We start from the raw sequence: 15,030 nt of genomic DNA, 5'->3' as shown, positions 1-15,030 counted from the left end.
CCACGAAAATTCTATCTCCTCCTGCAGGAGTTCCTGGAATATTATTAATTGTATGTCACGTGATCTGACTCGTGTGTCCAACCATGTTTATACCTCTATGGCCAAACGTTACTTACCACACGAAGTAGTATCCCCTCAACGGCCGAAAAGCGAGTATATGTCATGTTTGCCATACTTGTGGGTTCATACTGCCAGGATATCAGAAGTGAAAGAAAACGAGTTTTCGAGATACAGGAGTCCAAAATATTTAATGTCCGTATTTCCTCATTTCGAATATTTCTAAATGAAAGAATAGCAAAATGCTGCCATTTCGTCGTATATCTAGGTGCGAGTCAGGTAGAATATTAGTAAACGACGACGACCTGCTAACAGAATGTGGCTTTCCCTGAATTAAGTAATTAAAATTACTTCTTTTTTAATAAGGGAATTGTAGTTATACACAATAGTTTCATAACTTTGTACCTCATTGGTGGAGTGGATATACTAGTATTCCACTTTCGACAAAATGGATATTAAAATTTGGCAAAATGTATCTCATTATTTCAGAAATATCACATGCACAAATCACGATAATGCTCATATCAATCAGACCATTCCTCCGCGGAAAAGATTTGTGATCACGCACCGTAAGAAAATATCCTTTTTACAGGTTTCACCGAGATTCAGTAAAAAAAAAAAACGCCACGTTGAAATTGGCAACTCATTAAAAAAAACCATGATACTTTCTTTTAGATAAACATATACTAGGATACTACAACTGTTATCAACATTTCTAATACTGTAACACAATCTTGGGTTACAACGTGTATGACCGATATAGAGTACGTGCTCAGATTCACGGGCCGTGCGCGTACAATGAACCTAGACTAACTCCACGAGTTTATGACTTAATTCAATCCGAAACAAAAATCTGTCATGCTAAAATTCTTTCCTGACAGTGTTTTCACCTGGGGTGTTTCCGAGGACATAGCTCACATGACATGCAAGCTACGTGTACGCACATGTAGGGACGTATTACAGCGTTAAGAAATAACGAATGGTTACTAGTTACTATCGGATATTACTCACATGCGATGTTTAATCGCAGGGTGTTCATGGCCCATAGGCGCCAGCAACACGTTACAGATTGTATGAAATATTTATATTTAATTTAAAGACAGAATATGTGAAACAAAAAAAAATGCATCGTGAAAAAATAGAAGAGTGGGTAGTCAAGCATAGTATTATAAATCATATATTATGAATTAATTTTTTAAATACTGTGCGCAGTACTGCCTTGCGCTATATGCTACAGTGAAATATACATAGGCGTGTATGTTTTCAATTATTTAGAATTCTATAAATATTTATAAAGACAACCTGGTAATTACGACGCTCGTGCATGCTTCGTTGAATGGAGGTAGGCGCCTTTTCACATTTCGTATTTGAACGAGACTAACGTCAAATGAAAAATCTTAAGTGTGTTTGTGAATAATTATTATTATATCTACAGCGCGTGACTTGGACGTGGGAAGATGTCTATAAATGGTAATGTATGCACCGTTAGTATAAGTCGCGCCCTACGGTGACGAAGCGCTTTTATGACGCAAATTGACGTAAAGAACGCCTTTCACATCCGGGCATTCACTGCGTCGATATTGTTCTTGATCTGGCGTCCGTCAATAAATAATACTGTATTGTTAGAGATGTGGTGTACAATTTCTATGGGTTCTTAGAAAGCCCGGGGTGGCCAATACGTCTAAGCTAGTTCCGATGGACGTGCTCGTTTAAGTTCGTATCTTTCTAATATCTAATTGATAATGCGATGGAAAAATAATGAGATGGTTATCAACGACTGGGTTGTGCCTACTGATAGATACACGTGCCCATGTGACGTCATACTTGTTGGTTGATTCCGTATTGCTGGTCGTAGCCGTAAAGATTTGATATCGAATTAACCTTACCAATCGGGCCTTAATTGTTGGCATGACAACCTCAGGTTACTCGTAATTATCATGTCATTGTTATGCGTTTTTTATATTGATAGTCATCAGTCGATAGGTGTAAAATTATTGTCAAAATATCGCGAGACAGACTAGTTACGATATGGATACTTTAGTATTTATATTCGGCATTGTATATCGCTACATCACCAGGCTGATCTGTTCCCATTAAGAAATATTGTTTTCTTCCCTGTGCATGTCTTTTTAGTTTACGATACACACATATGTCAAACAAAACAGGCCAATTCTTGAAAGATTCAGAAGCCGCTAGTATACTCGCTACTGCTGTTTCGTCACTAAATCACATACATCCGGAATGACATTTTATTTTCCGCCGGGTTTTCTGTCTTATACTTATATGATGGAGATCGGGAAAGATCTATATCCCTGTGTTGTGACAACTCCGGAGCACTTATATGTCGTAAACTAGACATTGTTGAAATGTTGCTTGACAAATATTAATGACTTTTTTTGCTTAAACCTTTAATAATTGAAACCCAAAATTAGTGATAAATATATGGGGAATTGAGTTCGACTTGTGTTTTTACACCACCACACATTCCTTTGTAGGTAATGGAGTTCAGCCGAAGGGTTTCGATCGTATAAAGTCCGACAGACTCAGAGCTAATTTGAATCGTAAATATTAATCCATTTTAAAGATATTTTCAACTGTCAACATTGCCTAGTCGAGTATAGTTCGGGATCAATTCTGAGAACTACTTGATATGTATATAAGCGCAATCAATACGAGGATGGGTGAAATAAATTAGAGTAGATGAGAAGAGGTAGTCCGCTCAAGATAAGAAAATTATCGATTTACTGGGTTGACAGCTAGCGTTATCTATGTGGACGGTGTGGGGGTATTGCCAAGAACGCCGCCAATATTTGCTACTAATAAAGTCATGTGATAACGAAATGACACGTAAAGCAGAAAAAAAAACATACTAATGTACAGTCTGATATCATTACAGGGAGATGCCATTGGCGGGAAGGGGTCCGAGGCTACCAAAGTTATTTTGCGGTTCATGAAGGTTTGTTTTTTAATATATAAAACATCAATTGTCATATTCTGCGCTTGAATGTGCTAAAAAAATTGAAGTGACGTGGCGTACGGTAGTAATCTCTGGAATGAAACGATCTGGAGTTCGGTTTTCCGGAAAATAATATATGGATATACCCGTATACAATCTGTTGATTAATAAATTAAATTAACACAATTTCAAGTTGCATGACTATTACGGCAATAAAACATAATATTTTTCCAATATCGGTCCTTACAATGCACACAGGACCAATTTAGACAAGGGCTATGAATCACTGAGTGGTTTGTACTTTGTTTGTCCTCACTCTTGACTGACTTGGCTTCGTGGGATCACTCATCGACACAATAAACACAGTGTTCTAGCTTCAATGACTGTATCCACGTATATTGCATGTGTAAACAAGTCCATGCGTACTTTGCTTTGAACCACATACGCAGAGGAACTGTGTTTGAACTCTAGTTCATTCATTGTTCTCTTCGTCGGAGTTATAATTTTATTACGTCGAACGAGAAAACAGATAGCATTTCCCCCATTTAATATTAACTGAATCTGATTAAATTTTAATAATGTTTTTTTTCTCCTACAATTGTGTAAGAACATGAACTCCATTTATATGGCCTAAAAAGCAAGATATATATATAACGCCATGGAAACCTGTAATGGTAACACAGTGCTAGGCACAATTCGGATGTATGTAACATGTTTAATTGGGTCACGTCATGTTCGAGGACAGTGACATGCAGTTACCTCGAACGATTTGTAATGCCTTTGAAGGTCACTGCAAAGTAAAACACGTAAATCCACACTAGTCTTTTACAGCAAATGTTTTAACACTATGCGAGTACAAGGTATGGCATACAAACTAACAACTCGAACTTCCGAGAAGTTAGACGTATGGATACTTCATTTAAAAATTCGTTCATTATTTTAGTTTCGAAACACCGATATTTTTGGTGGAAAGTAAATGTACATCTGAAATTCGGTTTAATTTCTAAAGTAGGACATATAAAATGAATATTTTAAAGAAATACAATTGTCGACACTATTAAAGCAGACGAAATCAAAACAGTATGGTTTTCGAACCTCTGCCCACGTGCCGGAAAATGGTATCATTTCAGTTTCGGTTGCATTTATCTGCACGGACAGTTCCCGAGAGTTTCTACGTGGATTCAAATAATCTATGACTGCAAAACGCAAATAAATAGTTTTTTTTTTAAATTCATGCTGTATAAGATAATTTACTTGGGTAGAAAAGTTGCCAATGGAATGATGGGAAACAACTATTTCATTGCCCTTTGAACTTTGAACTGCACTTTCTGAGTCAATCGCCCGGATGTCGATTACTGTGAGAAAAAATAGTTGTTTTTTGTGGCTACATTAATGCCCCCAAATGCGGGTCTGGGCTGAGTTTGTTATTTTTATCTGCACATTTTTAAACTGGATGATAAATCTGCGTATTCGTTTGGCGCAGTGAAAACATTTCACACAAGAATTTGACCGATAAACCACTGACTACGACGAGGCTGGGTCTGAATTGCGAGAAATCGTCTGAACGACGCGAGAGTAGGTAGGTCATTGTGGAGTTGTTTATATTTTGGATTTTATTGTACCGTTCTTCTGTGATCTCGATAAAAACTGTGACGGAGTATAGTTTTGATATGTCACATATAATAATGTAATTGTCGTATTTTATTGAGGTAAATATCCCACCAATAGTGTTTCTGTTGTAACACATTACTGGGATGTCGAGTCACTGTGGTGGTTCGGATATTGACAGTCTGCCACTCGCAGTAAATAGTAAACCTAAACGAGTGTTATCACGAAGTATTTACGAAATTTGCCATAGGCCTTCACCGCAAAAAACAATATACACAACAGCTGACATAATTTGTGAAAAATGCCAATGACGAAATACAATTGAGTTTGGTCACACTACCAGTTGACTTGACTGTGTCCATCATTATTTTGACGATACCCAGGCACTGTATAATAAAAAACACTATGTGGTGTAATGAAAACCAGTTTCGTCGCGAAGTAAGATCTCCAAAACATCTGAACTTGCGCTTGATAATCGTTTAATAGCAAGTGTGGCCTTCCGCCAAGGATAAAAATGTTTCAGCCATGACTGTGTACTGCATTGTTTATTTTCTAGGTAATCCTAAACTTGTTTAGCTACTTGGGAAATGGGGGAAGAAAATAATTTGAAAATTGTGATATTTGTCAGATTTGGGTAACAAATTGAAATGTGCTGCACTAACTTAGACTTTCAATTATGCAATATATTTTTCTGATGTTTAACTCGCCTTTCTGTGCATGATGACGTGTGTGGTCATATTCTCGAAATAGTATTACCCCTGGTACTTCCTTTGAAAAATGATTTTCTTTGAAATTTCTCTTAGCGTGCGATAAATTGTTGTAGCCAAGTCTAAGTTATTTGTCATTAGTTGATTGGCAAAAGGTTAGTGGTACACGAGTACTTGACATATATTACGAGTGTAACAAAATAACCAAGCCTGAAAAACATTATAATTGAATTAATAACAAAAATTACATTGTCCTTGTAATTTTGTGTACATACACTGCCAGATTATTTAAAAAACAGTTATATAATCATAATAACACATATGGGTTAACTTGTCTGTCCGATGTAAGTCGCGTCGTTGTTAAATGATTTGTTTACACTGATGTTATATTATTTCAAATTAAGTTCCGTGGGAATATTTTGTTTCATAATAAATTTTTCTGTTTCCCCTGTATTTTGTTGAGCTCAGCCAGTGAGAGAATATTTGAAAAGTTTAGTGACTTCGCATTTCATCATGCCTAAATACAATAATGGCATATAAAAAAGGGACCAAATAGGGGAGTAAGTCTTTATTTTTGCTAATTGTCTATGGTTAGTTGAATGAGCTAATACAGAAGTTGTTGTATACTAGGATGATGCCATTTTACTCCTGTAGTGTATAATAGGTAGAACTTCCTCATGATGTCACTAATCTCACTATGCTTCTATTCATATAAGAGATGATAGAAACCATGGGAGTAACAAAGGTCAACTTCTGGGCATTAAGGGTTGTAATAAAATAATGTATAAATATTCGTTTTCTAATTGATTTTCTAGACACTTCACCATGGGCGTCATTCACAAAAATATTTGTTCACAATTTTATTAGTCCCCGTTCGGACGTAGTCCGAAAACGGGGACTTATGTTTTGCCCTGTGTGTGTCCGTGCGTGCGTCCGTGATCACCTGTATCTCGAACATGCATGGACCGATTAAGTTCAAACTTCACTCATACATCACACATTATATGGGACATATGCACATGCATTTTTTTCATGATCTGATTAACGATAGCCGAATAGCGGCCATTTTAAGGCCGAAAATGCTAATGTTACTCAAATATGAACGGAACGGGGACGTGTCATTGACAATGACTTGTAGACTTTATAATTGGCTTCACCAATTTTAACAAAGCCGAAGTAATTCTGAATTAAAGCCGCAAGCGAAATCAGCTTGGCCCAAGCTATCGGAGATCTATTTCATGATTAATGAGGTCTGTACCATGAGGTTGAAATGCAGTTGGTTCTATGTATTTACTTGGTTTAGTTATCGAGATATGGTTTTCAGAATATATAATGAGGTTACATGATCATATAAATCTCTTGCAGTTACCTCTTTCCTTTGATGCCTTCATTATGGTACTGGTTGCATGGCTCAGTCTGAAACATTGTTTCAGATATGACAGTTATGCATGTTAATGAGTTCACATGACCATGTATGTTCATCTGTTATTGTGATCAATTCTCTTGTTTAAAGATGTCATAATAATACAGGATTCATCTTCCTAACTGCAACAGTATTTGAGAAATATCGGTTATGCATATTAATTAGAATAGAAGCCCCCCATCCAATGGGTGCCAAACCACATAATCTAAAAGAATGTACCTCAAAAGTAGAATGCACATACACAATTTGAGCCCAATCGGACCAATACAACACATGTAATTGCACAATTTATGTTTTCTCGAAATCCAAGATGGCAGCCAAACCACATGACTGATTAAACTTGCTAGTATAAAAATTTGTTTCCATCAAGCTATGGCTATTCATTCGTATACAAAATATCCAGTTGATTGGTTGACGCACCTTTGAGAAACAAATGCCTAAACTTTTGGTCATTTTTACATGTAATCCAAGATGGCGACCAAACCATGTGACTGATCTGAATTCTTTGTTAAATGTCTGAAAGTGTTCAATACAGAGATGCAACATAGCAAATTTTAAGTAATCACTTAATTGTGGCATAAGTAAAAAAACTACCAGTACTTCCTGTTTGGAAGAAATCCAAAATGGCAATCAAACCATGTGACTATTCAAAATTTTAAAGTGTTTACTGTTGCTTGGAGACAAAACATGACGGAATTAGTCACATGACTGCTAAACTTTTTATTGCTTATATCTATTACACATGAGTTGTACTAAAAAATCTGATTGCCGAGACCATCAGAAAATGGTCAAATAGCCACTTTCAGTTCAAATTCAATCCAATATGGCTGCCGAACCAATTGACCAATCAAAATTCTGAAAGTCTAATGCATCAAATCACATTAGGTACTATAAGTATTGAGAATTTTAGGTGAAATAACTTGACGAAAAAAGTTACGGAAGTGAGAAAGGAAGAAAAAACGAAAAAAACAACAGACAACAATAATAGGAGCCAAGCCTTTTAGTCTTGGGCCCCTCACATCACACAATTGAAAGTACTGTAGAATACTTTATTTTCGCTTAGAATTTATTTTTGCTATTTTCGCTGAAGGGATGTTTCCGTGAAAATAAAATCCAGCTAATATACTTTTTTTCCTATATTTCACATTCAACTCATCAAAATCAGTGAAAATAAATTCCATACAGAATGCCCAAAAAGCCTTTTCAGCGAGAATTAATTCCATTGAAAATAAAGTATTCCACAGTACTACAAATGGATAACATGTTTATTAAACACTCACCACTTCTTTTTGAAGTTGTTAGTCCCCGTTCGGACGCAGTCCGAAAACGGGGACTTATGTTTTGCCCTGTGTGCGTCCGTGCGTCCGTGATCACCTGTATCTCGAACATGCATGGACCGATTAATTTCAAACTTCACTCATACATCACACCTTATATGGGACATATGCACATGCATTTTTTTCATGATCCGATTAACGATAGCCGAATAGCGGCCATTTTAAGGCCGAAAATGCATCAAAATCGCACATTTTCACCATTCCGGACCCGGATCTCAGTTATGCATGGACGGATTTCGTTCAAATTTGGTACATACATTAAACATAATAGGACCTTGATGCACGTCATTTTTTTTTTTGGATCGGGTTCGAAATGGCCGACTGGCGGCCATTTTGTTTTAAAGAATTCAGTTCTGGATCCGTATCTGAGACATGCTTGGATTGATCGAGTTCAAACTTCACACACACAAGGTACATCATGTCACAAATATGTATGTGCATTTGTTTCATGATCTCATTAACGATAGCCAAATGGCGGCCGCTTTAAGGCCGAAAATGCATTGAAATCGCACATTTTCACCATTCCGGACCCGGATCTCAGTTATGCATGGACGGATTTCATTCAAATTTGGTACATACATTAAACTTAATCGGACCTTGATGCACGTCATTTTTTTTTCGGATCAAGTTCGAAATAGCCGACTGGCGGCCATTTTGTTTTAAAGAATTCAGTTCTGGATCCGTATCCGAGACATGTCTGGATTGATCAAGTTGAAACTTCACACACACAAGGTACATCATGTCACAAATATGTATGTGCATTTGTTTCATGATCTCATTAACGATAGCCGAATAGCGGCCATTTTAAGGCCGAAAATGCATCAAAATCGCACATTTTCACCATTCCGGACCCGGATCTCAGTTATGCATGGACGGATTTTGTTCAAATTTGGTACATACATTAAACATAATAGGACCTTGATGCACGTCATTTTTTTTTGGATCGGGTTTGAAATGGCCGACTGGCGGCCATTTTGTTTTAAAGAATTCAGTTCTGGATCTGTATCTGAGACATGCTTGGATTGATCGAGTTCAAACTTCACACACACAAGGTACATCATGTCACAAATATGTATGTGCATTTGTTTCATGATCTCATTAACGATAGCCAAATGGCGGCCGCTTTAAGGCCGAAAATGCATTGAAATCGCACATTTTCACCATTCCGGACCCGGATCTCAGTTATGCATGGACGGATTTCATTCAAATTTGGTACATACATTAAACATAATAGGACCTTGATGCACGTCATTTTTTTTTCGGATCAAGTTCGAAATAGCCGACTGGCGGCCATTTTGTTTTAAAGAATTCAGTTCTGGATCCGTATCCGAGACATGTCTGGATTGATCAAGTTCAAACTTCACACACACAAGGTACATCATGTCACAAATATGTATGTGCATCTGTTTCATGATCTCATTAACGATGGCCAAATGGCGGCCGCTTTAAGGCCGAAAATGCATTGAAATCGCACATTTTCACCATTCCGGACCCGGATCTCAGTTATGCATGGACGGATTTCATTCAAATTTGGTACATACATTAAACATAATAGGACCTTGATGCACGTCATTTTTTTTTCGGATCAAGTTCGAAATAGCCGACTGGTGGCCATTTTGTTTTAAAGAATTCAGTTCTGGATCCGTATCCGAGACATGTCTGGATTGATCAAGTTCAAACTTCACACACACAAGGTACATCATGTCACAAATATGTATGTGCATTTGTTTCATGATCTCATTAACGATAGCCAAATGGGGGCCGCTTTAAGGCCGAAAATGCATTGAAATCGCACATTTTCACCATTCCGGACCCGTATCTCAGTTATGCATGGATGGATTTTGTTCAAATTTGGTACATACATTAAACATAATAGGACCTTGATGCACGTCTTTTTTTTTTTCGGATCAAGTTCGAAATGGCCGACTGGCGGCCATTTTGTTAAAGAATTCAGTTCTGGATCCGTATCCAAGACATGTCTGGATTGATCAAGTTCAAACTTCACACACACATGGTACATCATGTCACAAATAGATATGTGCATTTGTTTCATGATCTGCTTAACAATAGCGAAATGATGGCCATTTTAAGGCCGAAAATGCATCAAAATCACATATTTTCACAATTCCAGAACCGGATCTCAGTCATGCATGGATGGATTTTGTTCAGATTTAGCACAATGTGTTGTACATATGCAGGTGCATTTCGGTCATGATCTGCTTTGAATGTATATGTCACTCAAATATGAACGGAACGGGGACGTGTCATTGACAATGACTTGTTTTTCTTGGGATTCAGGTCGCTGAACACTAAACCGTACGTTGTTGTTGTCTTTTTTTCTCATACATTTACAAAACATTTATTTTTGTCAAAAGACCCGGGGGCAGTATACCTACACAGTGTTCGAAATTAACTGAAAATCATAAAAGGCCCGAAGGACCTATGTCAAATTGAAACTGTAGGTCCTTCTAGCTAACTGTAGGCCCTGATATTTAACAAAGACTAAACGGATAATACAAGCTTGCAATTGCAAAACCTTTATTTACTAATTAATCAGATATATTATCTGCAGCCTCAAAGAGGTCATCATCATTTCTTTCATCGTCACTATACTCATCAAAATCTTCAGAAAAAACACTATCATGATCACTGGCCGACTCTGAATCTGACATGCATTTTGCATCTTGTTCACAATCATTGGCGTCAGCCTCAGCTTCTACAAGGATCAATTCTGCTGCACGATCCTCGACAAGGCCGGCAATACATCACCTTGTTGTTGTTATCAAAAAGTAACCAGTCTTTGAACTCCGCCTGCCAGCTAATTTGGAATGTGCGTGGTTTACGCCTAGACCGTTCGTATTCTTGCTGTTTGTGTAGTTTTCAGCGTGTTTGATGCAAATCAAAGATGGCGGAACATAAAATGTAAGCGTGAATTCTATTGGTTTGAATCGGAGGCTTGAACGGCCTACAACCAATCAGATCGTTTGTTACAGTTCCCACGTTCGGCGCATTTCGCGATCATTCGACAAGCTTGAATTAAGACTCGTATGCCCAGGTCGATGAGTGATGCCATTTGTTGATCAAACGTGCAAGAAAACGCAATTTTGAAACAATTCTGGAGTTCCTATCGATATTTATTATATATTTGGTCTTGCAATCATACTAAATAATGGAACGTTTTTTTTTAAATATAAATTTGTGGTCGGTCACAAGGACTGATGATTTTTCACAGCTCTAGGCCCTTTACACCCACTGTCGGCGTGAGGCCGATTGACCGACGTTAATTTCGAACACTGTACCTACACATCTAAAGCAGACGACAATGTTCACTTTACTAAAGTATCCATAGGGACTACCTACTCTTGGGGGGTGGGGATCTGCTCACCAACCTTGGGCGACCTTACTGGGAAGTAAGTAAATATTTTGAAATATAGACCATCTGAAACGCTATTTCCTGCATTTTGAGGGGCAAATTTTGCTGACACAAAAAGTTTCAGCTTGATTTTCGGAGGGACGATATATATATGTAAACAGTTTAAGTCGTTACAGTTTTCCCTGACTCACAGAGAATTTCTCTCAAAAATAAAGTGCTTAGAGTTATCATTTTGTACATAATTTTATCAAACAAGTTAAATTTGTTTCTCTTTATTATTTTTCTAAAACTCCTGATTTCCAGTAGCGACAAAACAATTATTCTAAAGTGTTGTTGCATTTTATACAATGAAATAATATAAATATTGCTTGTAACAGCTGTTATAACAAAATATACTATAAAAAAAAATTACTTTTCAGCTCAATTTGCTCTGTTTGCCACATGCAGGTGTTCAAGGCCAGTCACTGTTGAATGCATCTTATGTTATAAGGTTGGTTTTGTGGTCACATTTACTTTTTTCAAATCCTCAATTGCAAAATTTATAAAAAACAATAGAAAATGTCCACATAATAATTTTCTTAGTGATCATATTTGCACCTTTTATAATGTATTTCGTTACCTGTCTCTGCTATCATTTTAGTTCATGTCGAACTTAGTCTGAAATGAGGACTTGTGTTTTGTCTTACATATGTCATAATGAACTACATATCGCACATTGATTTGTGTTTTGCTTTGTTACCCTTCAACCAACTAGTGACCAGTTTTGTCCCGGAGAACACCAAATCATTTGAACATTCAACTGTTTTTCAGGCAAGCCTTGGCCAATTCCATTCAAAATTGGTGTTGACATTACTCGTGGTAATTACTGATGTACATCATTGTGTTTCGCAATTGATTCAAAATGGTGGACTGGTGGCCATGTTGTTTTTACCTTTCTTCTACCTGTTTCTAATACACTTCCATAGATTTTCTTTTGTCTTTGGTGTGCCTGTTCTGGTTTCATTCAAACTTGGTATTGTCTTTACTCATTCTCTCTATTCTGACAAAATCCGAAAACGGGGACTTATGGATTGACCACTGTTCATGCGTGCATGTGTTCGTCTGTGTCCAGTTGTATGCATGTAAAAATGTATCCATGTCTCACATATTTATTTTGGAACCAGAAAGGGTCCATCTAGAATACAATTTGATTTAAAAATGGTTGCCCTCCTCATTTCTCATCCAGAAAGGCATGGTGTGATCAGATTTTAATGATTATGTAAGTTTTTCCTTTGATGTTTGACTGCACTGCATTCACAACCAGTCCTACATGTGAGCTGGGCAAATTCTATATGCATGTTGCTCACTTATACAGTGACATAATACAATCAAAACTGAAACTTTTGTCTTGTTTTTACTCCTTTGTGGAAACTCTAAATTCCAGAACCATACAGATTCTCTGTGATCAGTTCATTTCACATACTCATACATATGATTGGTAATTGGAAGTACTGTTTATGGAAACAATTTAAAGTCGGCCCTAATGTTTTTTTGTTTGTTTAAATGTATATTAAGCATCAAATCTGTTAAGAACGCTACTCTTATTTTATTGTGCAGACTGGAAGTTCTATTTTAAAATGTCTTGCGCTCAAGGTGCTTACGTGCTGCCTATAAAGTGTATATACTTTACTGAATTTGATGTAAACAATGTATTTTAGAGGTATTGTGTACATCGCTTTGAGTCCCATATCAAACATGACACAGCGCAATGACCACTGCCCTTTAACCATAAAGTTGTGTTTATGTACATAAACACTATGATTCCACTAAGTACATGTGAACATTCAATGGCCAAGCTTCAATGTAGGTAGACAAATATCTGCATTTACATAAATAAATAAATGCCATAAATGAAAATATCCAGAATTCTTTCATTCTGTAATATCCCTGGTATCCCTGTCTATTTTTGGAGAAAATTATGGTTGTATTTTAGTGAATGTTATTTATCATTGCTGCCTTATAATGGTGGAGATACATTGTATTATCACAAATTGTAGGCTGGTGACATAAAGTAAAAAAAAAGATGTATGTTTTTTATGTATACTTTGACAGTTTGGCTTCTTTTGTTATCCTGATTTCAAAAGTCTAGGTTCTAAAAAGTATCAAAAAATTGTTTTTGCTTCAACGTTGGATTTTATGGAATTGTATCAAAAATAACAATTTCTGAATACTAGTAATATTTTCCACATTTTACTGAATATACTCTGCATTGTTTTTTTTCAATATTTAAAAAAAACGAGATCAAAGGAGGAAAGGAAATTGCGTCTATTTGTTTCAGAATTAAAAAATAAGTAAAAAAAATTGCAAAATGCTGTACCAAAATTTTGGCCAGGAAAATGATGCCATTCAAATGGGTAGTTTCTTATTTTGGAATGTGTTGTAGAAATCATATTTGTACCTTCTGCTTAAAGTGAGGAAATAGAATGTTAGTCGAAACACTGACAGTCCGTCCCAGACATTAACACCATATTTCATCTATTACCAGCATTCATTTGTACAGAAAAAAACAAAACATTGCAGGGTAAAATTTTTTATTGAGGAAGTTGTGTGTGGGAAAATTACATATCAGCAGTGGGTCATAACTGTCTTTACCTTTACCCTATTGCCATATGTTATTATTAAATCCGATGTTCGTCGAAAGTTCAGACTTGCAACGACCTCAACAAAGTAGCGCATGATAGCTTATTTAACTGTTCTAAATTTATAGATAACCCTCTGTGCACAGGTTGTGGCAGGTTGTTGTCCTTCATGTCATTTTAAGTAGGTCATTTAAATAATGAAAGATCTTTCTTTTTTTTTTCAGATTTGTGTGTTGGTGTATTCTCAATTCTTTCCTTACTGTTTACAAATCTTTGTTGGGTATTGGTTTGAGGGTATCAAACTGGCGACATCACGTGTGCCGACTCCTCCTCCATCTGACATCATGTCTTCCCCGCCTGTGGCAGAAAACTGGTGTTATACTCAGGTATGTGTGCAGTATGATTATTTTGTATACATCAATATTTTGTCCATGAAAATTATGATAATTATAAGATAATTTAATTTTAAATGTGATGTATATTTTTATCTTATCAATTTGGGTTGGTCATCTTATAGAAAATTTATGTAATTGGATTAATAATTGAATTTTAAAAGTCTTTTCAATATGGTTATACTCAGGATGAATATCCTTAATTGATGACAAATACAAATAAGTTATTTGGACAAATTTAAGGCAACAAAATAAAAATATTTATTTTGAATCTCTATTCAGTATTGGGCAAGTGAAGTTGTTTTATAAAAGTGAAAAAAAAAATTGTTTATTACACTGGATTAATATTATCATACTGGAAAGTCAGTAGTAAATGTCATCAGTGGAGCTCACCCACTTTAATAGGCTATGCACCATACAGAATAACTTGCAAATGCAAATACATATTCTGTATTGATAGCATCCAGACATGGAACGATAGAAAACAAGCTGTGAAATAAATATATAGCTGAAAATAAAAGCATTATACTAAACTTCTGAGTAGTATTGTTAGAATTAG

The 15,030-nt window shown here is 36.2% G+C and overlaps 1 protein-coding gene across 1 annotated transcript in view; it reads left to right on the top strand.

The window, feature by feature from the left end:
- The first annotated feature begins 4,352 nt into the window (after positions 1-4,352).
- The window catches only part of LOC100371108 (speckle-type POZ protein-like), a 28,466-nt gene continuing 17,788 nt past the window's right edge, over positions 4,353-15,030 (top strand). Inside the window, exons 1-2 of the mRNA XM_002735101.4 lie at positions 4,353-4,592; positions 14,304-14,465. Coding sequence (XP_002735147.1) covers positions 14,424-14,465 — 42 coding nt within the window. The 5' untranslated portion in view covers positions 4,353-4,592; positions 14,304-14,423. The remainder of the gene's footprint in view (positions 4,593-14,303; positions 14,466-15,030) is intronic.

Source organism: Saccoglossus kowalevskii, chromosome 8 (assembly GCF_978046115.1).
Source record: "Saccoglossus kowalevskii chromosome 8, keSacKowa6.1, whole genome shotgun sequence".
Classification (NCBI taxonomy): Eukaryota; Metazoa; Hemichordata; class Enteropneusta; family Harrimaniidae; genus Saccoglossus; species Saccoglossus kowalevskii.
Note: the sequence above shows the minus strand (reverse complement) of the source record. Positions and strands in the feature narration are given on the sequence as shown.